This window comes from Anomalospiza imberbis, chromosome 1 (assembly GCF_031753505.1).
Source record: "Anomalospiza imberbis isolate Cuckoo-Finch-1a 21T00152 chromosome 1, ASM3175350v1, whole genome shotgun sequence".
NCBI classification, from domain to species: Eukaryota; Metazoa; Chordata; class Aves; order Passeriformes; family Viduidae; genus Anomalospiza; species Anomalospiza imberbis.
Window position 1 is genome coordinate 52,306,973 of NC_089681.1, and position 25,880 is coordinate 52,332,852.

The window sequence follows — 25,880 nt, forward strand, 5'->3', positions numbered from 1 at the left end:
CTTGAAACTTTCTAGCTAAAAGTTCTCAAGTACCTTTCATGCAAAGCCTGAAGAACAGAAAGCTTTCTGCTCTGCAGAACACTAGGGACCCATCTCCTAAATATTTGGTCTTCAAGACTCAAACTGAGCACACAGTACTATACCTCCACTGGCAGGACCTTGAGTGCCTTTACAGGGCTTTAAGGGGATATGTTGCCTGAATCCAAGACCTGCTGGGGTATTTGAACAGGCCAGGAAGCCTTGGTGCAGAGGGTCTCTCTCCTTTCATTGGGTATTGCTTCAATGCTGAGACCTCCACCACTATGCTGTGGCTGCATCGCAGCTGTGTCTGTGCCTGCTCCCACGCCTCCCTGTCCCTAAGCCTGACATGCAAACTGACACCCTGACTTCACTGCAAACCTGGCTTATCTCCATGGACTCAATGGGGCCTCACCAGGCTGTGGCTGACCCTCTTACCGATTCCAGATCTGATCCTCACCTTCGATTGTTGGTTCATATTCCTGACTGCCCGCCCATGGGTGAGAGCCCTGCCTTGCCTCCTGGCCATATGCCTTGGCAACCGGCTTGCCTGCCTTAGCCAAGGTTCTTGCCCTCACCACTCCCTTAAACACAGGCCAAGGGAGTCTGTTTAAGGGATTCCAGGTCTGGCGAACTTTTAGGAATAGTGACTCAAACTATGTGCTGACATTTGAAGAAGGAGCATGAACATGACTCATAAATTGACTTCTTGTTAGAGCAGGTAGTCACAAATATCTAAACAATGCATCTTCTTGGTTTTTCTGTTTATATTCAGTAGTGACAACAACTCAGAAGTCCTTCTATTCTCAGAGATGACCTAAAGATAGCTCACATTTATTCCAGTCAAGTATTTTGAAAGGAATCTAATTTACGGAACAGTTTTCAAGATGCCATTTATAAATGGATGATCATGATGGCAGTTTTTCTAGTTTGGATCCTGCAGCCTCCAACTCAGCCCATGAATTAACAGCCTTAGCATGCAGTGGGTTCAGTGTTCCCTTTCCAACTCTGAAATTTCAGTCTGTAGAAACTTGTGTAAATTCTACATATTTAACTGAACAGGCCCTCAAATTCCCATTCTTACATGCTTGGAGAAAGACAGGGATGTGTGTCTCTGTGTCTCTGTGTTTGTGTGTCTGTGTGTACACAGGCGCATGCAGGCATGCATCTTTCCATGCACAAACAAAGGGTAGATAAACGAGCCTCCTCGACCAAATCTATTGTCTGCAGCCAATTACAAATAGCACCAATTATTCCTGCACTGAGGCATGGGCAAAGTTTAGGAGAATTGTCAGCTGGGAGAAGAAACTCACAATGTATAAATATGCAGAAGAGGTGTATTAATTGCTTCATCAGCTTTAGAAAACTGCAACACCTGAACAACATTATCTCCCTGCTTACTTCACAGTACTGCGCAGCAAGAACATACTTTGCTTTAAGGCAACTAAGAAGTAACCAAAAAAATAAGATATATCGGTTTTAAAGGAAAGGAAGAATTGAAGTACCCACCTATTAATTATTAGATATACACGGCCATTGACTTTGGCATGGCTATGAGGTGGGAGATGAAAGCACAAGATGAAAATGGGAAATGAATTAGAGAGAGAAAAGAAAGCCGTTAAATAAGAACGAACGCACTTTCCTGTCTACCGATGTGTTATGACACATTGTCATAACAATGCACACTGAAATTTTAACATACACCATGCAGTGAAAAGTCTAGGAATCTTATAAATGCAACTCTTAGACATTTAGATATATGCAATTTCAATCAGAACTCCAGATAATATTCATAGTCCTCAAAATGTGAGAACAGCCTTTACTGCTTTATTTTAAGTAAGCCTTAGAATACCACCATTTTAAAAAATATATTTTTCTTTTTTTAAAATAAAATGTAAAGGTAATTATGGCGGAGCATCATATCAGAGAAATTATCTACCTCACCACCTTTATCTCTGCCATTGCATAATTCATGGTACAACAAGGAAATGGGTTTGGAAAGTCCTAATCAAAGAACTTTTCTTTCTCTTGCATATGTAAAACCAAGACACTCAGTTCCGACACCTTTATAAATAGTGAGAAGTGCCTCACTCTGCCAATTCCAATGTGCCAGTTTCTGTGTCCTCTCTTTGCAGCTGGCAGACCCTTACTCTTCAATTCACTCTGCAAATTTTACTCATGAGAAGCTGCATTTTAAAAAATGAACATTCTTAGCAATTTCAACAGGACCCTTCATTTACACACAACTGTAGTACTGTAATCACACCTGGCAGTTCAAAGGCAGATGGAGGAACTGGACGTGTTTTCTTTATTGCTTTCATGACCAGATCTCAGCTGCTGTGATTATTTTAAGAAGTTTACTATTAAAAGGTCTGAGTTCTGTCTTGTTACTCAAAATTGAGGTTCTGTTTCTTTAACTTTTTTGTTGCCAAAGGTGCAGCATAAAAGCAGTTAAAAAAGGTAAAACATTGATTAAGTGAATGCTAGTGTCTTCAAAGCAAAAGGGAAAAATAAGTTTTAGTAGCTTTGAGAGAAAACTATACCTATATATGAATCTTGAATCTGTTTTAATTGCCCCTGCAACTTATTGCTGGCATTACTGTAAAGTTGAAGTTAGTTATTGCTTTAGTTCTTATCCAGCTTTATGCATCACCAATACAAACATCAGCTGAGCTCTTATCGTGAAGCTTTGAACTATAAAGTCAGCTGATACTCAATATTTGATTTATTGCATCAAGGGAAGAAAAGAGCTAGATTTTCATATGCCAGTCAGTGTTAGTAGGAGTGCAAACCAAGAAGACTCTTCTGATTTGGGTATTGGTCCTAAGAGTTAAAGCTTCTCAGGATGAAAAAAGGAGATATGTGATATTTGTGATTTTGAAAATACTGCAAAATGGCAAATATAGCACATATGACAAATTTAAAAGTTAAAAATATTTAGGTACTTATGTGACTGCTTAATACAATCGAGTACATATTTATACTCAAAAAATAGCATTCTAATTCAAAGATAAAAAAGCTGATGATATCACATGATCCTCTTCATCTGTGACTTCAATAAAAAACCTGGTACGACAATGAATGTCCACTTTCAGCATGATATGTCCAGGCTACTTATTCCTGGCAAAAATGTTTGCTTGCAATGCATTAAAACATTTTGTGTTTTCACCATCAGCAGTTCCATTATTCAGGAATAAAGTGACTTCAGCAACAGTGATCCTCTTCATGCCACCATTTGGAAAGCTGTACAATATTCTTGTATTTTTCATGTGTAATGGAAAGATTTTCAAGTAGTGGTTGCACAGGCAAAGCGAACCCATCAAAATCTTATGAGTGCCTCAAGGTTTTCTTTTTATTCTATGTCAATTGGATCACATTAGAAAGGATGTGGAAACTTCCTTTGTTACTCAGCACAAGTGCAAACTTTGGGCTGCAAGAGAGCTTGTGGAGTTACTGCAGACTGTAAAGCATTCCCCCAAACGCCTCAGCCCAGGAACAACACCATTCCAGCTCAGACACATATCTGGGCTCTGTTTTCAGAACTTGGTCAATTCTGAGCTCTTAACACGTACCTACGGCTGCACAAAAGTCCACTGTGGTCAAGGGAAGTTTGCTCACAGGCTATTACAAAAGCGTCCTTGAATCTACCATCACATTTAGCAATTCAAGAAGAGCAACAGGAGAGTTATTACACAGGCAGACATTTAAGAGTTAAGTTTAATCCCCCCACATCTTTCTTATGAAATTTTACCAAGTTTGCTCTGTTCTGGTCTTAGCAATTATTCAAATACAGAAACTGGAAGCATTCCATAAAACTGGAGCTTAGTCTCATGGCACAAACTTTTACCAAATACTGTGAAGCAGCTTCATATCAAATTGAATGTATGAAAAATACCTGAAATGCTTTTTAAATCTTGCATAACCTAGAACATAATTCCCTTTTAAGTAACTGGCATTATTCCCTGTGGCATTATTCCCTGTGGTTTGTGTGGTGTTATGCAGTTAGCCCCGTTCACAGAAGTGCAGCTGAGATACACTTATCACTAGACAGGTGAACATTCAAAAAGTGGGTCTAAATTGTTTTCTTCAAAGAATGAACGTAAGTGTCATTGCATAATATAACACTATGTACTACAAAACCATTTTCCTCTCTTATACTCCTGGCTCAGGATCCTAGGCCAGACTGGTTTTCACACAGGAAGATATGTAAGAATTGAACACTGAAAAAGTGATGTCCCAGATTCATGAAAAAATGCTAATAAATGTCTGGATGAAATCACCAAATGTCTAGCATAGCCAAGGAAAAGTATGAAAAGTAACCACAAATTCGGAAGTCCAACTTTACAAACAGGCCGAACTGTTCAATGCAGATGTGGTGTTTTCCACAGATATCCAAATCTTCCTGTGGTCCTCAAAATAGATGTTGAAAAAAAAAGAAGTGACCCAAAATAACAGCTGTATTTCTTATTACTGACAGGAACATACAGTAATTAAGCACCTAACTCCCAGTAGAGGTCAAAGCCAATTAAATAAATATATAAATGCCATTAGTACCTTTGTATCTTAAAATGAAAAAGTTTAGTATGTAGGGGAAAATGGGGAGAGACAGATACTTTGGTTGTAGTGGGGTGCTGGATACTGTGCACTTTCTTTTTAAGCCAGGTAGTCATAGCAAAGGCAAATAACATCTACTGAAAAGTGAGCATTACAAGGTAGTGAGAAACAACATTTCCATATAGATAATCAGTAGTTCCATTTACTTTGCTTCTTACCTGTAAATAGTGTTGTCCTGTTTGCTGGTCACAGCTTTTAAATCAGTGATCTGCAGAAACCGATCATGGAAATAGTGAAGGTGTAAGATACACACCAGTAGGAAGGAGGTGGGGATAAAGATGCGTGTGAATAGATCAGCCACAGAAAACTGTTTTAAGCCAAGGTCCTCTAGTCTGGAAAAAAAAAAGTATTCCACTAAGGCATCTTTTCACACAAAATATTCTTTCCATGAGACATTTCTATAAATTATTTCCAATAGAAAATAAGGGGATGGTACTTTTTGTGTGGTTTTCATTTCTAAAATTCTCCTAAACTAGCAAGTTTTACAATGCAAGTATCTTGTGTTCAGACTCCTTAATGTAGAGAGGTACTGTAAAAGTACAATCAGATGAACAAACCCTGCCACAGATCTCTTGAATCAGATGAGTTTTCTCTGACTGAAAGTCCTGCACTGGAGATCCACTCATATTGCTTATACTTTCCAGTGTAAGCTCCTCTTGAGAAATGCCCAACTCATCATAAGGATGAAGAATCCCCATCCTCCTTATTAGCAGGAGAGCAGGTCCACCTTCACCAGTTCCAAACATCCTGCAGATCTACCCTTAATCTTTCCCTGGATCTGGTTCTTATGGTCAAAGTGGTTAAGAGAGGTATTGGCACTGTATTGAGAACAGAAGCAGTCCAAAGGCCTAAGCAGCCTAAGCAATTGGAAAAATACAACTCTGAGCTCCTTTCTTGGTCTTGCTCACTTCTGTGGTTACACCAATAAATCTACAGCTTCATAACTGAGTGCCAAAAATCAGCTATGCCTGAGAATGGCTGCATGACGTTTTTCTCCCATAAGAAGGAAGACTTCTCTCAGATCCTTCCATCACACTGAACTCAGATAAAAGGTACAAATAAAAAATTAATCCAAACCACTTACTTCCTTTCATCCAGGCCTGTCATGTTCTTCCACAACCCAGGGAATGACTCAAACTGGTATGTGTAGATGAAGATAAGTACCAACATCGTGTACACAACCACTGACATCCAGAAGTACTTTAAAATCTTTCTCCACCATTCATAGTGTACCTGAAAATCACATACTAAAGATGCTGACACAAGCTGAAGGCAAAGACACTGACAGAAATATTGACAACATTGCACTGTCAAACAAGAATGAAGAGCACTATTTTTCCCAGCTGGTCTGAAGTAAGCAATGACCATCCAGTGGCAGGCACAGATTTTTGAGATAGTTTTTACAACTTATGCAAATTCATTGAAGACTTTTGTGTAAAACTGTCTGATGAGACATGGGCCACCAACACAAATTCAGGGATAGCTTCAGCCAGCTAACTTCACCACCATTAGGTGATGAAAGTCCAGGAGGAGAGGAACTCCCATGCTCCTTGGGGTGTGGAAGCGATGTGGACCAGCTGTCAAAAATACTGGTGGCTATGTAGAATGTGCACAGACTCAGAATTTTCCACAAAGGTTCCAAAGCTTATGGTGAAGTGGCATGGCAGAGCAGAGGTGTGCATTGTATCCAATTTATGTGCACTTTGACTGTCACTATAACCAAAAACCAGAGGAAAATTAGTCTTAATCCCTTCAAATGGTCTTATTCTGTTGTGTCTAACTAAAGAACAAGTTCACTGTACATGAATTCTATTTGGAGCTACTTTGTTACCAAGCTAAAAGTACAAACAGTTCTATTCAAGGATAAAATTCAGTTAACACAGTTCTCCCTTACCTGGTAGAGGGCCACACAGAAGAGGAACAGTACCATGTAGATGATTTTGTACATGACAATTGTACCCTCAAAGCTGACAAAGAAGAACATGCCCCCACAGACGTAAATCCAGTACTTGATTAACATAGCCATCACCAGCTTCCCCAAGACTTTCATAATATCCTGTTCATCCTCCTCCTCTCCCTCCTCCTCCTCTTCCTTCTCCTCTTCCTGTTCTTCTGACACTTCTCCCTCTTGCGACTCCTCTTCTGCAAATACAGAGTCACATTTGGCCTGTCTCTTCTGGGGATTTTTAGTAAGAATTTAAATGGGTGGAAAGTAAAATCTCTGCACACAACAAAGAAACTTAAAACTCAATATTCAAAAGAGACTGTAATTCCTAATCATGCATGCCTCCAGAGCAAGGAAAAGGGTTTTAACTTCATATGAGCTTAAACCTGCTGCTGGAGCCATAGAGCACATGGCTATACATCTTTACCAGACACCCACCTTCGCGTTGTCTGAAATGTCAGCAGCTGTAGTGGAAAATTAGACCTTAAGGGTTGCATAATGGATAACAGCCAAAACAATTCCCATATACTCCTATACTCTAAAGTAAGCAACCTTTTAAATTGGAAAACGAGGAAACCACTAGCACCACCAGAAACCTCTCGAGTTTAAACTCTCATCTTGAGTTCGAGCCTCTTGTCTTGAGTTTCATCCTTTAGATAATACTGTGTTTATCTTCAAAAACCACAAGCAAGGGAAAACATTAACATAAACCCAAAGAAGCTTAAAACATATAAATGCTGCACCAACGCTGCCATTAAAAAAAAAAAAAATACAATTTTTTCCTGGTTTTTGTGCTTCACCTAGGCCAGGAAAGAAAAGTTGCTTTGGCCCTATGAAGAGGCCAAGATTCCCCAGTTATTAACCTTATGAGGTATGTGGAGGGCAGGGTAAGTGACCCCCAGCAGCAAGTACGTGCACAGGTATCTAGGTAACAGGGCTTGCCAGAACCATAGTAAAGTTGTTTTTCTTTCCATTGAGAGCAATATTGAAACTTCACCATCAAGAGGCTTGCCCACTCCTTTCATCGTACTCACCGTCCCCCTCCTCAGGCTCTTGCCTTGAAAATCCTTGTAGTACAGCTTTGACACTGATCAGATGTTTTACTTACTGAGACAAGGATTGTAATTAATCAGAAACAGAACCATACCACTGCTTCCAGGGCTCGCCTTCTACCATTTCAGTGCATTGAACTTTTTCAGCTAAACATCCAGAGAGAGGGGGCAAGGAATGTTTGGAGGAACAAATGTCCAGTAGCAAAAGAAAGAACAGGTCACTGAGTTATTAGGCAAGCTGAATCTATGAAAGTAAGCTTTGCTCTCAGGTGTGCTTGAGCCCCTGCACTGAAAAAACATATACTTATTTTTTTCCACTGAAATTTGTAGTTTAACTTCTGTGTCTGTGTAAGAGTTTATTTACCAACACAACTTTCAAGAAATTTAGCAACTTTTCCTAGGTAAACAAACTTTAGGGCAATTAATCCCCCGGTTTGAGTGGGGAACACAGTAGTAAACTGATCATTTGAAAGTTCAATGATCTTTCTAAAATGAGTGATTTTATAACCTTCCAGTAAAAACATTTTATATGAATTTCTACAGTTCAAAAGTGTTTCACTTCTATATCTCAGAGATAGCTGAACACAGATTTTGTGATACCTTTCTTAGCTAATAACAGATACATTGCTAATTGCTTTCAGCATCAGAGAAACGCAGTAACTGGAACTTCTATCATGACTCAAGGAGACTAAATTGGATCTGGCTTTACCTTTTTCTTCATTCTCTTCACTTCCAACTTTGACCTCAGATAAAGTAACTTCTTTTAGTCGAAGTGCTTTCTGTTCAGTGAGGTGTTGCCTAAGCAGTAGCCAGAAAGTAATTGTGAAAAGAATCTGCAAACAAAAATCAAAACAAAACCAACAGACTAATTGTATATCCTATGTCCTACTGATACAAGCATAGGTTTTCACAAATTTTGCATGCCTTTGTTTTCTCTGTCTCTCAGAAAACTGCAGTGATGACACCAGTGTCAAAATGCATCTTATGGCAAGTTATGTTATTTAGGAAATATCATGCATTACAGACAATTTTGCTTCATTTGCACATTTCCACTTCTTAAAGGTATTCCCTTATCTATTCCTACCCCATTTTATTCAGATATTAACTATTGTCTTTTAAGTTTAGGGATCTTCTTATTATGCATTGATTGATAGAATTCCCATTCGTTGGTTTTTTGTTCATTTCTTACCTTTTTTTTCAGGGAAGAAGTACATGCAAGAGTGTACTGTCATTATCATGGTTTTGCATATCATAAATATTTTGATTTAGGAGGTTTGTTACTTTGGGTGCTTAAACACAGTTAATTTAAAAATAAATTCTTTTTGTATGTCTTGCAGTTACAGAAGACCCAGTCAATGGAATATGCCTTGCATTTGCAACAGTAACAAGAGTTGAGATAGCTCTTAATTCTTTTAAGAGCTTCAAGAGATGTTAATTCAGTAACAGCAGGATACTCTAGAAATAAACTGTGCTCTTTAATGAAAAGTACAATTCTGTGTGTTGCAGAAAGCTACATTCAACAGCTTGCAATACCAAGAGATGGACAAAATTAAAAAAACAACATGATGCCTGTTGACACACACTTGATTTTATATTTGCTTTCTACAAAGTTTTTGCTAATTTCCCTTTGTAGAAGGAGTCTTATTTCATATTTAGATAGAAGAACAAAATTTCAAAGAGGAAGCATGTAAGAGCCGAATACTTTGCACACAATAGAATGGCAAGGCCAGTGGTACAATGCATTTTTTATTTAATGCACAGTGGGGAAAAGGATTGTTCCCAGGAGATGGAATTTTTATTGACATTGCTGCTAACACAGCCATGGCAGCAGACTGTCAGCCTGTGTGACTTGTCACAGCTTCCCCAGATACCTCCTGGAGCTATGGCTTTTGCAACACAAACCTTTGATATTGTAAAATACAGACTTTCTTCAGCAGTGATTAGCTCTGACTTCCCGCCCCATTTACTCCCGTGTTCTACTCAGCATTTCCAGAGCCAAAGTTGACTCTAAGAAAAGTCTTGAAGGGTTGCAGACCAAAGAAATGCTTTTACAGTATAGATTTAATCTCATTTTCAGACCAGGAAACATATATTGCATGCAGAAGCTTATGCAGAAAGAATTACAATACACTTCTATTCTTCTTTCTGCAGAATACAGTATCCAGTCTTCATTTAAGAAGACTCATTTAACCCTTATTCAAAGGACTTTAAATTAGGAATAAAGGGGGGTACAGAGTTACTAGTAGAGAAACTACTAAAGAGAGACTGATGGACAAGGCTAACAAGCAAAGGGGTAACGTGAACAAAAGGAAATACATTATCAGCAAAACAGGGCTTATGCAGGGTCACTGCAAGCATTTGTATATAAGCAAAGCAATTACTTCAACACAGCCTTACAGGGAAACCTGCCAGATTCTTTCTGGGAAAACAGTATGTCAGGTGCCCCTCTGAAGTGCCTGTACACTTGAGCCCTGCAGCATGGGGAACAAACCCAAGCAATTAGAGATCTCTGTGCAGGGCTGTGGTCTTGTTGGGATGAGAGAGGCTGGGTGTGTTGCCTTGAATGCTTGCAATACAGAGCTACAGGCTCTTTAGGAAGCACAGGCCAGAAAGATGCAGAGGTGAAGTTGGGATTTGCACAACAACACAGTTGGAATGCATAGACTCTGCCTGGGGATGGAGGATGGACTAGGTAATCTGGGAGGAATGCAAACTGGCCATGCACGTACAGACATGGTTAGAAAAGTCAAGGCCTGAAACCGAGTCTGGCAAGGCATGTCAAGAGCAACAAGATTTTGTTCTGTACATGCCTCTGCAGAAAAAGGAAGGCTAGGGAAAATCCAGGCCCACTGCTGACTGGGACGAGGGCCCTGGTTGACATAAGGCATGGAAGAGGCTGAGGTACCAAATGCCTTTTGTGCCTCAGTCTTTGCTAGCAAGACTGGCCTTAAGGAAACACAGTTCCTGGAGACCCCGGAAAAGTCTGAAGCAAGGAAGAGTCTTCCTTTGGTGGAACAGGCTTGGATCAGGGAATATTTAAAGAAAGTTGGCATACATAAGTGCACAGATCCTGATGGGATTAGCCCAGGAGCTGGGTGGTGTCACTAGTAGAGGTTACTCTCAATGACCTTTTATCAAATGTTGGGATGGGAGAATTGTTGAAGGGAAGCAAATGTCACTCTTATCTTCAAGAAGTTCAAGACGAAGGATCAAGCCTGGACAACTTCACTTCAGTCCTTGGGAGGGTGATAGTGGTGAGATGCTGGAAAAGGCTTCATGGAGAAGCTGTGGATGCTCCTTCATTGGAAGTGTCCAAGATCAGGCTGGATAGAACTTTGAGCAACCTGATCTAGTGAAAGATGTCCCTGTCTATGGCAGGGGGATTGGACTACATGATCTTGAAAGGTCCCTGCTGACCCCAAACCATTCTGTGATTTTAATGTGATGGAGGAGCTAATCCTGAAAAACATTTCCAGGCATGGAAGGATGAGAAAACCATCAGGAATAGTCAGAGTGTATCTGCTCAGGGGAAGTCATGCTTGACCAGCTTCATAAACTTTTATGATAAAATGACTGACCTGGTAGATGAGACGAGAGCAGCAGATACTGTCTCTTACTTAGACTCCAGACAGAAACTGTCTCCCAAAGGTGGTCAGGGGAAGTGTGGGCTGGATGAGCAGACAGTCAGGGGAACTGAAAACTGACTGAACAGCTGAGCTCAGAGGGTGGTGATCAATGGCATAAAGCCTAGTTGGAGGTCAGTGATTAGCAATGTGCTCCAGGGGTCAATACTGAACCCAGTCTTGTTCAACATCTTCATTTTTGATCCAGACAGTGGGGGAGAGTATACCCTCATGGAGTTTGCTGATAACACACAACTGGGAGGAGTGGCTGATTCACCTGAGGGTTATACTGCCATCTAGCAGGACCTCGACAGGCAGAAAAGATGGGGGCTGGAGAGAGGGGCTGATAGGAACATCAGGGCATTCAGCAAGGTGAAGTATAAAGTCCTGCACCTGGGTAGGAAGAACAAGCTCATGCACCATTAGGTGTTGGGGTCCAACCACCTGGAAAGTAGTTTGGCAGAAATAGCCTGTAGATCCTGGTGGATAACAAGTTACAAGTAAGCCAGCAATGTGCCCCTATGATAAAGAATGTTGATGGCTGCATTAGGAGGTGATGACAGCAGGTTGAGGAAGGTGACCGTGAGGTGAGGCCACAATTTGAGTGCTGTGTCCTGTTCTGTCACCCCAGTGCAGAGACATAGATGTACAGGAGAGAGTCCAGTTGAACGGCCATGAAGGGACTGGAGCATCTCTCCTATAAAAAAGACAATGTCAGGGGGAATCTCATTCAATGTCTATAAATATCTGAAGGGAGGTGTGAAGATGTTGGGGCCAGACTCTTTTCAGTGGTGCCCAGTGATGGGACCAGAGACAATAGGCACAAACTGAAACATGCGAGGTTCCCTCTGAAGATCCGGAAACACTTTTTTTCCTGTGAGGGTAATAATTGAGCACCGGCACAGGTTGCCCTGGGATATAACGAGAGTTTCCACTCATAGGGATATTCAAAAGCCATCTACACATGGTCCTGGGCAATCAAGTCTAGATGGCTCTGCTTGAGAGTTGGACCAATAGCCTCCAGAAGTCTCTTTTGGATGCAAATATTGTGTGATTCTGTGAAAGTTATAGAGTGCATTTAATTCAGCCTAAAAAACCCCACTAAACACCTAATGGCTTTATGGGTGTGGCCAGATCACCATATATACACATCAGCTTCCTTTCTTGACAGCATCTGTTTTTAGACAAGATATTTGATGATATAGCCAATAAGAAATAATATCAAAGGGAATGAAGTATTAAGACAGTTAAAATTCCTTAGAGATTCATGAAGTAATTTTAAAAAATTGTACAATTTCTCTTGCAGAACCCCTTGAGCTTTCTCCCTCTTACCAAACTAGCCCTACCTTTACAAGAGAAATAATACAGCACTCACTAACTTTCAAATACATTAAAGACCCAGAAATGGTTGCTGAAAGGGTATTGCCAACAAGGAAGATGACATACAGAATCAACTTAAAATATAATTAGGAGTCACAAGGGAAGTAATCCACTTAGCACAAGGGGAGCAGTGCCAACTAGATGCACTCCCTGAGATGCCCCTCTTGGGTCCTCTAGGAAGAAACATCCTATTTTTGCTCAGTCCCTTTTCAAGGAGCAAACTTGCAGAACAAAATGCATTTTTAAGACATTAAAGAAAAAATCCATTATGCACTGGGGTCAGCAAATTCTCTTGGTTCTAATCTAAAATGGATTTCAACTCATGCTGAGTCAGGTGTAAGGATAAAGAATTAAAACTCAGCCACGGCAATGTGCTGCTCCTTGTGCCAAACCATTAGGGAGTTAGTAGTATTGGTAATTGCAATGACAACACAGTTCCAGTTGCCATCATAGTCACAGACAAATCTGACATCCCATGGGTATTAATCAAGTGAATCAAATGACATTTGGTTTTGAATCCAGTTTATAAAACCAAACAAGTGAGCAATTTCAATCCACTAAATATTTTCTACAGAATTATCATGAAAACCTAAAAGATGTGTGAACCATTTGCTCTAATATTAGCTTAATATGCAAGAAGCAGTTTTCTGAACATTCTTTCTAATGACTTACCCTTTACTTTAGAATTGCTACAGAAAGTGGTTACACTGAATACTGTGGATGCACTCTTAAAGAAATGTCAAGAGATCCATATTTTTATCACAATATATTTTGTGGTTTCATCAATAAATCTCAGCTGTTTGTTACAATTACCTTTGATGCCAGCTCCCCAGGTTCCTTTCTTTTTAAAAAACCAGATACTTGAGGAAGTTCATCATTCTCGAGCTCAATACTCCATATATATTGTAATATTAGCAGTAAATTTCCATAAAAAACCATGAATGGTGAGCTGATCATGGCATACTTCCTTCGGTCCCGAATCATCCACAATGTGCAAGACCAGATCAGTAACACAAAAGTCAACCAGCTGTGATACGTGATGCTCCACGCCTTGTGGAAGGAGGAAAGAGAGGAAAAAATGTCCACAGATGCATTCAGGAACAACACAGATGCAGATTTCCAGTTACCCTTATTTATACTTCTCTACTCAGTGCATATTTTCATTTTCATCAGACTCTCACCCATATTAAACACCTACTGGACCAGCTAAAATAAACCCCTTGGAGAACATGCAGAAAGTAGATTCTGAGGGCAAACCCTTGAGGCATTAGCTGCACTTTGTAAGCAAACTCATTACTTCTCATTACACTAAACTAAAAGAGATGGAAAATGAAGATTAAAGTTTGGGCACATATTTTTTTTCTTGCAAAACAGCAGCAAAGAATTCAGAGTAGGAATGGCAAAACCTAATCAATGGGTACTGCATTGAAGGCCTTTGACAGCATTACAAAACAGCATTAACTCAGTACTGCTCTAGTTTTTGTGGAATCAGTTTAAAATGGAAAGCTATGGTATGCACCCACTCAACCTGAAGAACATTTAATCTACAGTAACTGTGGTAGATTACATGATTACTCACAACTACAGAACATTTTCTACAGCTTTCAGAATTCTGTTTTCGAAAACATCTCTATTAAACACTGAAGAAAAGGATTTAGGGGGTTTAAGTGTTTTTTATCTACATTGTGTTATTGATTAAGGACTAAATTTAGCTGGATATGTGCTGCTATAACTGTGGAATAACTGTCAATAAAGCATTAAAAAAATATTAAACATTAAGAATATTTCTATCAGGTTAGTTTAGCTCTCTGGAAAATTATGTCTTTTAAGGGTATCTGAAAAACACTGAGATGTTACTTCTCCATCCTCGTATGAGAAAATAACTTACACTGAGCTGTCTTTGGCTGTAGTATAAACGGAATTTCCATCAGAGCATACCACAAATAAATTCATAAATTAATTTGGAACACATAAAATCAGAGTATGTCATGAAGATAAAAGCTAGCATTAAACTACAAGTAAGTTCTTCAAATATACAGTCTCCTTTTATATTGAGAGATATAACCCTGGGAATTAATTAAAAGGGAAACGCAGACCTGATCTGGTAGGTGTCTCTGCCCAAGGCAGGGGGGTTGGAACTAGACAATTTTTAAGATTCCTTCCAACCCAAACCATTCTATGATCAAAGAAGTACATGAGTTTAAAAAATAGGAAAAAATTTACTGTGTCAATATGAAAACAAGTAACTACTTGCTAATATCTCAGAATGCATCAACCCAGATCCATATTTTTCACAAGGAACCTGCCTTATTTATAGGGGGAAACTTTTTCTGTTAAAAGACGGCCAATAAAGTTTGAAACTTTATGCAAACGAGAGGCAGCCAAGGTAATTTGTTTTACCATTTTTAATGCAAAATTGGGCCAAGGAGCTTTATGGCTAATTTCATCATAGTTGAAACTTCTCCAAAACAGTAAAAGCAAAGCTTGCATTGGGAATATAGAAAGACATCTAATCATTATGTGGAAACCTTGGTATAATGCAGCTCAAAGTATTTGCAACAAGGAGGCTTAAAAACAAGCAACAGCATGAAAAAGAGAAAGAAGGGTAATAAGTAAAACAACACAAAAGTCCGCCTTGGCACTAAGTTGTATTTTCCTTGAGATCTTTCTGCGTCAATACAGGAAACCAGGCTTTATACATCCTTTCTTCTCAAAGAGTCATTGGACACATGCATCACCTGAATTAGGAACTGTATTTTTACAGTTTTCTATATCAGTATGACATACATTAATTTCATAGGTAAATTTCTGAGTGGTGCAAACATATGACAAACCTGCTTGTGCAGAAGCTTGGGAATCAATAGAAAACTGAGACCCAGTGGTTTTCCGATATTCAAGAGACAACAAGGCCTGGGGCTCTCAGTCCTGGAAGTGTGTTGCCATATTTAAAGGTCTGTAACAGGCCTGGGAATTGTGCTTTAATAACCTAAAATAGGCTCAAAATTATGCAGACACCATCTTGATATTTTTTAAGCCTGATACAAAGACTTGCTGAAAACCAACCAATGAGACTACTTTCAATAAAGCATGGAGAAGACCCTTTCATAAAATCAACAGCTTTCTTTTTGTTGCTAGTACTTACCATCATAGCTATCAAAGCACAAATGTAGCTTTGTTTCATGATAAATTGAAACACAGAGACCAGGGCATGTAATTTAACATTTTCCTTTTCCTCCTGAGTAACTTCCTCTTCTTCTTCCTCCTCCTCTTCCTTTTCTAAGTAGAAAAATAAATTCTTATTTTCAATCCATGCTGGTGTAAAGATAGTGAATACATCCTCTCCTGAAATTACTTTGCTTGCAATCACTCTGATGGCTACTTCAAATCACTGTGTTGGTAGGCAAAGTATTTTGGATGTTATTATACACCTACAGCCCAGATTACAAAACTGTCGTATGGGCATCCATCATTGCAAGGTTACAGCAGTTATTTAACTTTAACAGGCCACAGAGCTTACCAAAATGACAAGAAATGCCAGAGGCAGTGACTGGAGATACAGTGTAAGAAAAACACATGGAAAAAAATGACAATTCCTAGGCAATTTACTACCTGACAAGCCATCCGAGGGCTCCCACTTGTACTGTGGTGTGGAGTACATGTCTGCTTTGGCTGGACCATTTTCTAGTGGCAGTGCAGGGTGGATGGTGTGATAGTCAGCAGGGTTCCCGTTCACTGTTACCAGCAGCACCTGCCAGGACACGGGAGAGACGCACTGCATTTACCGTGGCTCTTAGAGGACAGGGACGCCTACTTCTGTGTTTTGCTACTCTTGGAGTGCCAATGTTAAAAGAGGTTAGCAAGCAGCTGCAGTTACTTCCAAGAAACTGGTATGTTATAGTCGTGTTGCATGCAAAAGTAACTCAGAACAGTTTCCAGAATTAATTGTTGTTAGATTTTTATGTCATACCAATAGAAGTAACCAAAGATTCATCCTTCTTCTTAGGCAAACTACTACCATCAGGATTTTCAGACTTCAGTTCACATCTAATTATTTCCAGTAGTTATTAAAATAATGGCTATAAATGACTTTCCAATTTGAATTATTAGTGGTGAGATCTATATTTGCAGCTGTTAATAAAACCACCTGTGGTAATCATTGTTATTGATGGCACATTTTTGTCACTTGGTAGTGCTAATTCAACACTCTTTCATTCTTTTATTTTTATGACTTCAATTTCAGCCCTTGTGCTTGTTTGGATAAAGGCTCCAGCAATCACAACCACCAGTATCTTTCCTATTGGCAGAAATTCACATGCAGTGGGTTAGTGATGGCAATACGTGCTCAAGACTGACTTCTGCTCATGCTGTGAGACAGAAGCATATCTTTCTTGTCAAAACTATTCACAGGCATGTGCAACAGCCTGTGAACTGTTTCAGAACAGTATCTGGGTTATGTCCAGTCATATCCAGTTGCACCAAGTACAGACTGTGGAGCAGGCTTAGATTAGGCTATGGATGCTCCTAAAATTCATCTTCATCTCCATTCTTCTGTATGTGCTAAACAGAGGGGATGTTTCTGCTTTCAGAGTCTGCTAAGGTCTATAGCAGTCAAGATAAATGGATCATTTGCTGTCTGTTCAAATAAAGACTTGGATTTTCTGCAATCTGTAAATTGAATTCATATGTGCTTTTGGTCATGCTTTAAGGGCCTCAGCATTCCAACACGAATGAAATAAAAAAATATAGCAAAGAAACTAAATCAAATTTAAAGGTGGCTTGCATTAGAAAGCATATTTTCATATCTTATTCAAACCCAATGAAATAGCAAAGATCGTTTGCCAGTTGGTACTACTACCAGCAGTTTAATTTCAAGTGATCAATCAATGGTTTCTCAGGGAAGTTATTAAGGAAGCAGAAGACAATTACATTTAGGATAATCAAGATTATAGGGTAAATGGCAGGCTAACCATAAATCTAGAAGTTTTACAAATGTCATCTAAGGTTTTATCTGTATGTATCATTGTTTGCATTTACACACATTGAGAAGAATTGCAAAATTACAAAGACTAGTAGTATACTAACATCCGATGGCTTGTATTCATCTTGGGTCATTGACAGAAGCTGCAAAAAGCAATGCAAGAACAAATTATTATAGAAGCACGGCTCAAGCATTAGTAAGTCTGACTTCTTGAATACATACATGCATAAGTGCTGACTTTTGCAGATTTGCACTAAGAAGTTCAGAAAGAATTCTTAAAAAGTCAGCAGAATTGTACAATACCATAAAATTATATTCAGTGTGCCATAGCATTGACACAATTTTACTATATGTTCCTGTGAATTTACTGAGAATGTTGCACTGAAATTTTGGATACTAGATCAAAGAATTAATCAGTATTGCATTATACTGATTAACTGCTTTCTAATGTCTTTCTAATGATCCAATGCTTAAAAACTAAGTTTTTAAACAATCATTAGAATTACTACAATTATAAAAACAGTTCCAATTAAATGGTGATGCAAATATAAAATACAATACTTTATGCATTTGCCAGCTCATTTCTCATTACTATTATTATAGTGGATTTCTTGGGGCTTGAGTATATGTGGCTTGAGTATTTGTGAAGGTTCATATGTCCCAGATTTGACAATAACTCGACAAATGAAATTTTACAGTGCAGCTGGTATAGACAGGTGGTAGAGAGCTGGACCCTTCCAGGATATTTTACACAGCTGCCTAAACTGCTTTGCTTTGAATCTTCAAGAAGGACAGCAGTAAGCTTAGGAAAAGATAAGCTGGTAGTCCTCACTCACCAGTGACAGTGCTAATTAGTAGCTACAAGGTAGATCAGATCTTTACACCAGGTTTAGCTCCCTGACAGACTTTCTAGCTGGTTTGCCCAAATATAATGGCCCCAAGCCAAAAGCCCAGTCCTACACTTCTTAAATGTGGAAGCCACAAACATAGAGCATGCTTTTCATTTACATCCTTCCACTGGCTCCTGGTTTTGTTTCATTAATTTTAACAAAATTCCAATCCTACTCTGCCATGCAGCCTTGATTTTTATATTAATCAGATATTTTATCTGATGTATAAGAGCTCTCACACATGGAGATCTTACTTGCAAGCTACATAACACCACTTCCCTTAATTCAAAGTAACTGTGCAGTGCAGAGACCCTTCCCCCTCCAGTCTTACTTTTCTCTCATCAGTTGTATAGTGGCTTGCATACCACAGACTGCGTCTCCTCTCCGCTGTCATTGGAATTGGGCTGCAGGGAATTTCTTTGTCATCTTCCCCGCTGACAGATTTCTCTTCATCAGGCGTCTGCTAAATGACAACAGATGACAGCACTAGCTGTAGCTCTGTAAATACAATCTTAGCAGAGGAACTGAAATTCTCCCCTAATTGGTGTTCTCTCTCCAAAGCATGTCTGAAGAACTTTTTTAGTGGCTAATACACTTGGTTTATGGCAGATGACTCTGAGATGACATTTTCAGAAACAATGACAGAGCTTTTCTATAACTGGTAGTTACATGACACCAGAATTACACAGACCTCCAGGTACTACCTTAGCTTACCATATAATCATACCATAAGCATATAGAAATACATAAAATATAAAATCCACAAGGTACAATGTTTAATTTTCAAGGCAGTGTAAGATATTTAAGCATCTTTGACCACTGTTCCATAATGTCTTTGCCGACAAGCCAGTAAGATAAGGGCTTGACAAATGGAACACAAGATGGGTGGGGAACTAGCGAAAGTGCCTTTCTCCAAGTAGGGTAAAGGCTCAAATACAAATAGGTAGATTGCCATGAGTGGAGTTCCTCAGAGACTGGCACTAGGTCTAGTGCTATTCAAAACCACCTGGATGGAATCGCACTCACACAAAATTTGTGAATGACAAAATTAGTGAACTGGGAGGAGGTAAATGGGCCAGAAGAAAGACTCACCACCCAGAGATGAGACACAAAAAACTGCATGAGGTTTAACAAAGATAAAGTCCTGCAGCTGGAATAAACGCACATAACAGTAAAGGTTGTGGACAGACTGTGTGGGAAGCAGCTCTGTGGAATAGGCTCTGGTGCACAGCAAACTGAAAAAGAGCCAGCAGTGGACTGCACTCCAGCAGCAAAAAAGGCAGACACGTCCTGGACTGCATCAGCCAGAGTACTGCCAGCAGATCAAGAGATGTGATTATTCCACTGTGCCTGGCAAGTGTCAGGCCATACCTGCAACGCAATTCTGGCATCCCCAGTTCAAGAGAGACATAGAAAATCTGGACAAGATCCCACAGAGAATTGTCAAGACGATTAGAGGCTTGGAGAAGTTGAAGGATGCAGGAATCAGGGTTTTTTTTTTCCAATTTACAGCAAAAAAATTACAGTTTTAGAGAAGACAAGGGTAGTCTTCTCACAGGGAGGCATAGTTATAGGATAGGAGGCTAAGGACATAATTTGCTTCAGGGAAACACCTTCTGAGTATTAAATTTTTTTTTTTTAATATTATTTTTCCCCAGCATAAGAACAATGAACCATGCAAGATTTTGCCCTGGAAAATCTAATCTGAGACCCTGCTCTCAGAAGTTGCTTCACATGATCTTCCCAAGTTCCTTCCAATCTGGACTGTTCTGTGACTCTGTGATTGTCTCTAATCCACATGGTTCATTTCTCCATCTGAGATGGCAAATGTTATCACTAAGTTGAAGAGGAGTGCAAACCACAGTAGGGTACAGCTTCTCTTTGAGCCCTACCAGAGCTCTTCCTGCACTGTGCTTCCTGAGTGGCAGCTTGCTGGTGGCAACTGTTCTCATTGCTTAGACAAAATCCTCTGATGTAATAGAAGAATAAATCAGGGTGCTGGGCAGAGGTCTGTAAAGCTACGCATGAGAACAGGACATCCAAACAGCCTAACTTATTTTGAAACTCTCCTCATTCCAATCCTAGTGGCAAGGTCCTATTTTTTACTCGACTTAGATAAGCAATGATTATTAATTTAGTTTCACTTCTCAGAGGAAATGGTAGCACATTTCACATATGATTGTATATTTATATTTGATAGTAAAAGGGCATTCCTAGCAAAACTGTAAGATGAAATAAACTGATTCTGTGCCTAAAATACTTGTCACTGCCATTTGAAACTTCAGTATAAATATGAACCATAAAGAACTGCTTATCAAAGGCATTTAGTTTGGCACCAGGGTGACAAAAACAATACAAAAGACCTAAGACACACAAAATTATTTTAGTAAGATATTTTTAGCCTTAGACACAACAGGGAAGGGTGGGAAATCTTGTTTTCTCTTTCTCAGAAGAGGAAGAAAAGTCAGAAAACACAGTACTAGTCACACAAGCACAGCCTGTGTGAGTCCTTTGACTTGCCTAATTTTTTCAGTTCTTCCTCAGCAACTCTTAAATACCTTTTAATTCAAACAATTATAAAAATTTTATAAGAGGACTCTACATTCAACTGCTGTAGCTCTGCTGACTCCTGTACTATTACTTACCACTCATAGCACAGAATGAATGGGCTCTATTCATATTCAGCACTAGCAGTTACAACTGTGAGCTGAAATCTCCAGAGACAGATTGCTTTTTCTTATTTGCAGAGGTAGAATTTCACAAGACTCAATGTTAGAACAAGTCAGGATCCAAAACAGCAAGCATAAGAAAAGCAAATCTTCCACTGACTGCCACAGTCACTTTGCATGAGTAAGATCCATTCAGAATCCCATATGGAGAGCATACACTGAAATTTCATGCATGCTATACTTTGGCACTGTGATGCACACACAAAAAAACTAAACCCTGAAACTCAAGATTTGAAGTGGGGGGAGTTTCTGTAAAATTGCTCATCACCTGCAGCATTTAGGGACAGTCTCAAGAGCATCTGTCTCAAAGACAATTCTTGCTGCCATCCAGGCGGAATTTTATCCACAAGTGGACCCTAAGATGTAATTCACACAAGAAAAAAAACCCATCAGGTCTACATGTTTTACTCTGCTTTTAGCATCTGCTACATCAGTATTATATTTAGCTTATGCAATCTTTGTAGACTAAAAAGTATTTGTTCAAGAGCTTCTTTTGAACAAAATTCCTAGGATGAGCCTTCTTACTGTACAGGACAGCAGTATATAGAGAACAACTTATTTACACTAAATACCTCATAGCATTTTGTCTTTGCCATTTATTAAACTTCAGGTAGGCTAGTAGTGAGATTCTAAATACAGAGTAACTTTGAAATCACTGGAGACTGAAAAGGCAGGTTATGTACTTAGTTCCATAATGAATCAAATGCACCACAATTATACAAGTTTAAAAACATTTCAATGAAATCTAGAATGCAAATATTTCTGGATTTAAAGAACTGAGAATGCAGTCTACCAGGGAAAAGCTAGTAAAAGAAATTTTAAATCCTGATCTATGCCACCACTAAACAAAACCAAAATGCATATAGAAAAAAAAAAAAAAAAAGAAACTGACCATAAGGAGGATATGTGCAAAATATGGTAAATTTTGCAAATCTTAGTATCTCTTTCTAATGACAAACACTTGCATCACTAACATCCTGTGCATCAAAAATAAGCATTAATGCATGGATACTCCTTCCTTTACAGTGTTCCCTTTTCAAAGCATCCATTTATCTTTGGAGGGAAGCATCTTTTCCCTGGCATCTGAAATTCCCTTGGGAGTGCCAAGACTTTGTATTGCCTTTCATGTAGCCATGAATTTGACATCAGTGTTTCTTAAATTAATGTCTTTTAATACTTACTCTAGCTCAATTGCCTGGAAAGCATCTCTAATTTCACTTGTTGGCAGTTCTCAGGACTGGTTTTAGTGTTTTATGGGAATATCTATCTCACACACCACAAGCAGTCTAAAAAAAACCCTGCAGGCAAGACCACTATAGTTCCTCTCAATTCCCTGTAGGAAATTGCAGCATTCACTCTCTCCTAGACAGAAAGACCCACTTCTCTCCACTGAAAAAGCACAGCAACTAACTTAGATCCAACACCAAACTTTTAGATGGTGACTGTTGGATGAAAACAACACAGGTACTGGAAATCAATTCCCAGACTCGCTGAGATCACACAGCTCACACTAACTGCATTTCACATGTGGTTACTCCTGCGTGGGTAGTTCTCATGGTTTTACTAAGCAGTTTGTGAGATGTGAAGTTTTAGTTACAGCCCAAGTGCTAAAATCATATTATTATCTGGAAATCTAATGTTTCATTTAAAAAAGAGAAAAGTCTAGTTTCCAGAAGATGCAGCTGCAGAAAACATAAAAGAAAAAAGACCCTAAAAATACCCAATGCCAGACGGTACTGGATCACAATGATATGACTTCAGAAAAGATAGTATTAAGATTTCTGGAAACTTAAGACACAAATTTTTAATACCTCAAGGTGATGGCTCTGGCATCGTACACCTTTTGAAGCCCTATATAATCCCCAGATTTCATACATCTCAGTTCTGAGGTGATGTATTTTGACTGCCTTTTTAAATGTTAAATGGTTACATTATTCATTATATGAAGAAACACCCTTTCAATAAGAAAACCTTTAACATTTTTACTTGCCTGTACAAACTCCACTAATTCACAGCACAGTCATGAATATTTTCATAGTGGTTTACAGCACTACTAAACCTCAAATCAAAAACTCACACCAGGCCTCTGAGGATCAGGAAATTAATATAAGTAATGCCTAGGATCATCCTTTTTATACTTTCAGTTTCTAAGCTTTTAAGGTACCTGTGGGTTCCCATATACCCATTTTCCTCTGAAACTGGAAGAAGTAAAGATTTGCCTTTTCTTTTTTCTCCTTGTTCTCTTCCTCTTAAATGAAAGCTGGGATTTTCACTCAGGAACAGAGGAGGAAAGATTTTAAGAAAATTTTTCTATATCTGTGATAAAATTACAAATATGTGTTCTGTCTTACTGTATCCTGTACCAAAATCCTACCTCTGTTCTGGTAGACAAGCCTTAGGCGCTGGCATTTCACTTGATAGCACCTAAACTTGAATCACAGACTCAGAATCGTTCAGGTTGGAGAAGACCTTTAAGATCATTGAGTCAATCAAGTCCAGCCACTTCTGCATATCAATACCTGCTTTCCAAATCAAAGCATTAATGCTCTGCGATTGCATTCTTTGCATAATTGTCCTGATGATTTTAAGAATAATACCCATGTTAGATCAGACTCTTGAAAAAACTTAGTGAAAAGACCAAATTCAAAGTACCACCTTGTACTTGCCGTCTTCTCCTAATTTTCCTAAAGTTTTGCACCTCTCTTAGTGAGTATCTGGCCAGTCTCCCAGCCATTAGTCATGGGAATAGAGAAGGAAGTTACCCTTTCAATGGGCTCTTGCAGCCAGAGACGAATGAGAGTTGCGAGGGTGTAATACATCACCAGCAGTAAGATTGGGTTAGCGTGGTGATACCAATGTAACTCTTGATTTTTGATGATCATCCAAGTGCTTGAGCAGTTTGTCTGAGTAAGAGAAGTGACACCGAACAACCTGTGAATATAAAAAACCAAAGCAGCCACATTAGATAATGAACATCAAATCTTAAAAATGTTTAAAAATATTTTGAAGGGTAACTTTTGCTTGTGTTTAATACCAATTGCTCTGTTCAAAAATAGCACCTGCCATCACATCTAAAATGCAGTGAGTATTTTCATTCCACATATTTAGTCAAAAGAAGTGGGTTTTTACAATTGCTTTTCAACAGGAAAAAATGGGAGTATAATGACATTACATCTACTATGTCCAATGAGAAAACTTGCAATGGCCTGCTCCCTGTAGATCAAGAGCTACAGAAAGTGGGAAGAGAAAATCTGGCTGCAAGTCCATTTGGCAAATCACAGCAACATGACATTTCAGAGAGATTTAGTAAACGGACGTGTAACACCATTTCAGTCACCCTGCCAGGACACAGCTGTAAAATATATCTTCTTGGCACACTGAACAGTTTACTGGTCTTTTCTTTTAAAAAGCTAATATTATTAATAAATTGTTATCTAATAACACCAATGTTTAGAAACATACAGGTCTCTACTGAACTCATAGCTTTTGTGAACAAATAATGAAAATATTCAGAAAGGTTATTGTTTCAGATAATCAAATAATTGAGGGAAGAAAAAGAAGAAAAATTAATTAGAAGTATTATTATCAATGACACAAGATATTTGATGCTTCTGGAAAAAGTAGGATTACAAAATATTTCTATCATGTAAGGAACATATGTTGGCAAGAAACACACTTAGTATTAAAAAAAATTCCCAACATTTTCAATTTAATAAAAGATTCTGAATGCCTAGTAGATGTGTTAAATACTGAAACAAAACAATAGGAAACAATAGTTAATCTGGCTCTTTCATTATAAAATAGCCTGCAATGTTCCAAAGCTGGGGCATGAGCTACCAGTAGCATGTGTCAGTATTAATTACAAATAGTTTGTCTATTGACAAAAGCTTTTTCTACCATAATGTCTGTGAGAGTTCTCATTTTTTACCAAAACAAGGTCTAAGAGACAATTAAGAAGATCATCTTATTGGTAGAACAATAAATCCCAATCTATTGTTCCTCTGAAAGGATAAATCAAACACATTAATAAAAAAAAAACAAACCCAAAACCAAAACATGCAAGATTTTCTGCTGGGGGATTTAATTTTAAGAGGGTCTAAAAGCTCAGTTCTTCCTTAACCTAGCAAGATCCAACATGAAAAGCTGAATGAATACAAAGAGTAAGTACAATATTCAATAGAGATGTGCTGCCTGAAATTTGCCTTTGGATGCTGCAAAGCAAAAATGTTGTATCTGTTCATAACTGGGGATTTGCTGCATGGGCATAATACCATTAACTCCTAGGAGAGCCCCACAGCATTTTATTAACCAATCTATCAGCACTCACTTCTCATTCTGATTGTCAACAGAGGCCAAAGGTATAAACTTTAAGACCTTTCAGAGCTTTTAGGTGGATACAAGGTTGGGGAAAAAAAAAACATTAAAAAATCCTGCACACAAAGTAAATTGCTGTAATTTAAGGGAGCTGAATGAGCTGTGTTTGGAGCAGACTCAGATTCAAACTTCCATAGCATCCAAGAACATTTGGAGCTGATGTTACAGTTTGGCTCCAATTGGGTGACATTCATGCTGGATTGTATTCTGTTCATATTTCTATCAGCATAGAGGAACATCTTGTTTGCCTTGTCATTTTTGCTCATCAGTGATCAGG

At 38.7% G+C, this 25,880-nt stretch overlaps 1 protein-coding gene across 12 annotated transcripts in view; it reads right to left on the minus strand.

Moving 5' to 3' along the window:
* Positions 1-25,880, minus strand: part of PIEZO2 (piezo type mechanosensitive ion channel component 2) — a 287,266-nt gene that overhangs the window by 76,028 nt on the left and 185,358 nt on the right. For 7 of the 12 annotated variants that reach the window (XM_068192513.1, XM_068192526.1, XM_068192495.1 and 4 more), the window contains exons 8-18: positions 23,992-24,160; positions 18,832-18,963; positions 17,715-17,753; positions 16,242-16,380; positions 15,775-15,908; positions 13,446-13,682; positions 8,339-8,462; positions 6,527-6,774; positions 5,717-5,865; positions 4,791-4,964; positions 1,528-1,569 (exon numbers count right to left, since the gene is read on the minus strand). In XM_068192513.1, coding sequence (XP_068048614.1) covers positions 1,528-1,569; positions 4,791-4,964; positions 5,717-5,865; positions 6,527-6,774; positions 8,339-8,462; positions 13,446-13,682; positions 15,775-15,908; positions 16,242-16,380; positions 17,715-17,753; positions 18,832-18,963; positions 23,992-24,160 — 1,587 coding nt within the window. The remainder of the gene's footprint in view (positions 1-1,527; positions 1,570-4,790; positions 4,965-5,716; positions 5,866-6,526; positions 6,775-8,338; positions 8,463-13,445; positions 13,683-15,774; positions 15,909-16,241; positions 16,381-17,714; positions 17,754-18,831; positions 18,964-23,991; positions 24,161-25,880) is intronic. The other 5 variants (XM_068192518.1, XM_068192533.1, XM_068192575.1 and 2 more) reach the window with 3 other exon arrangements.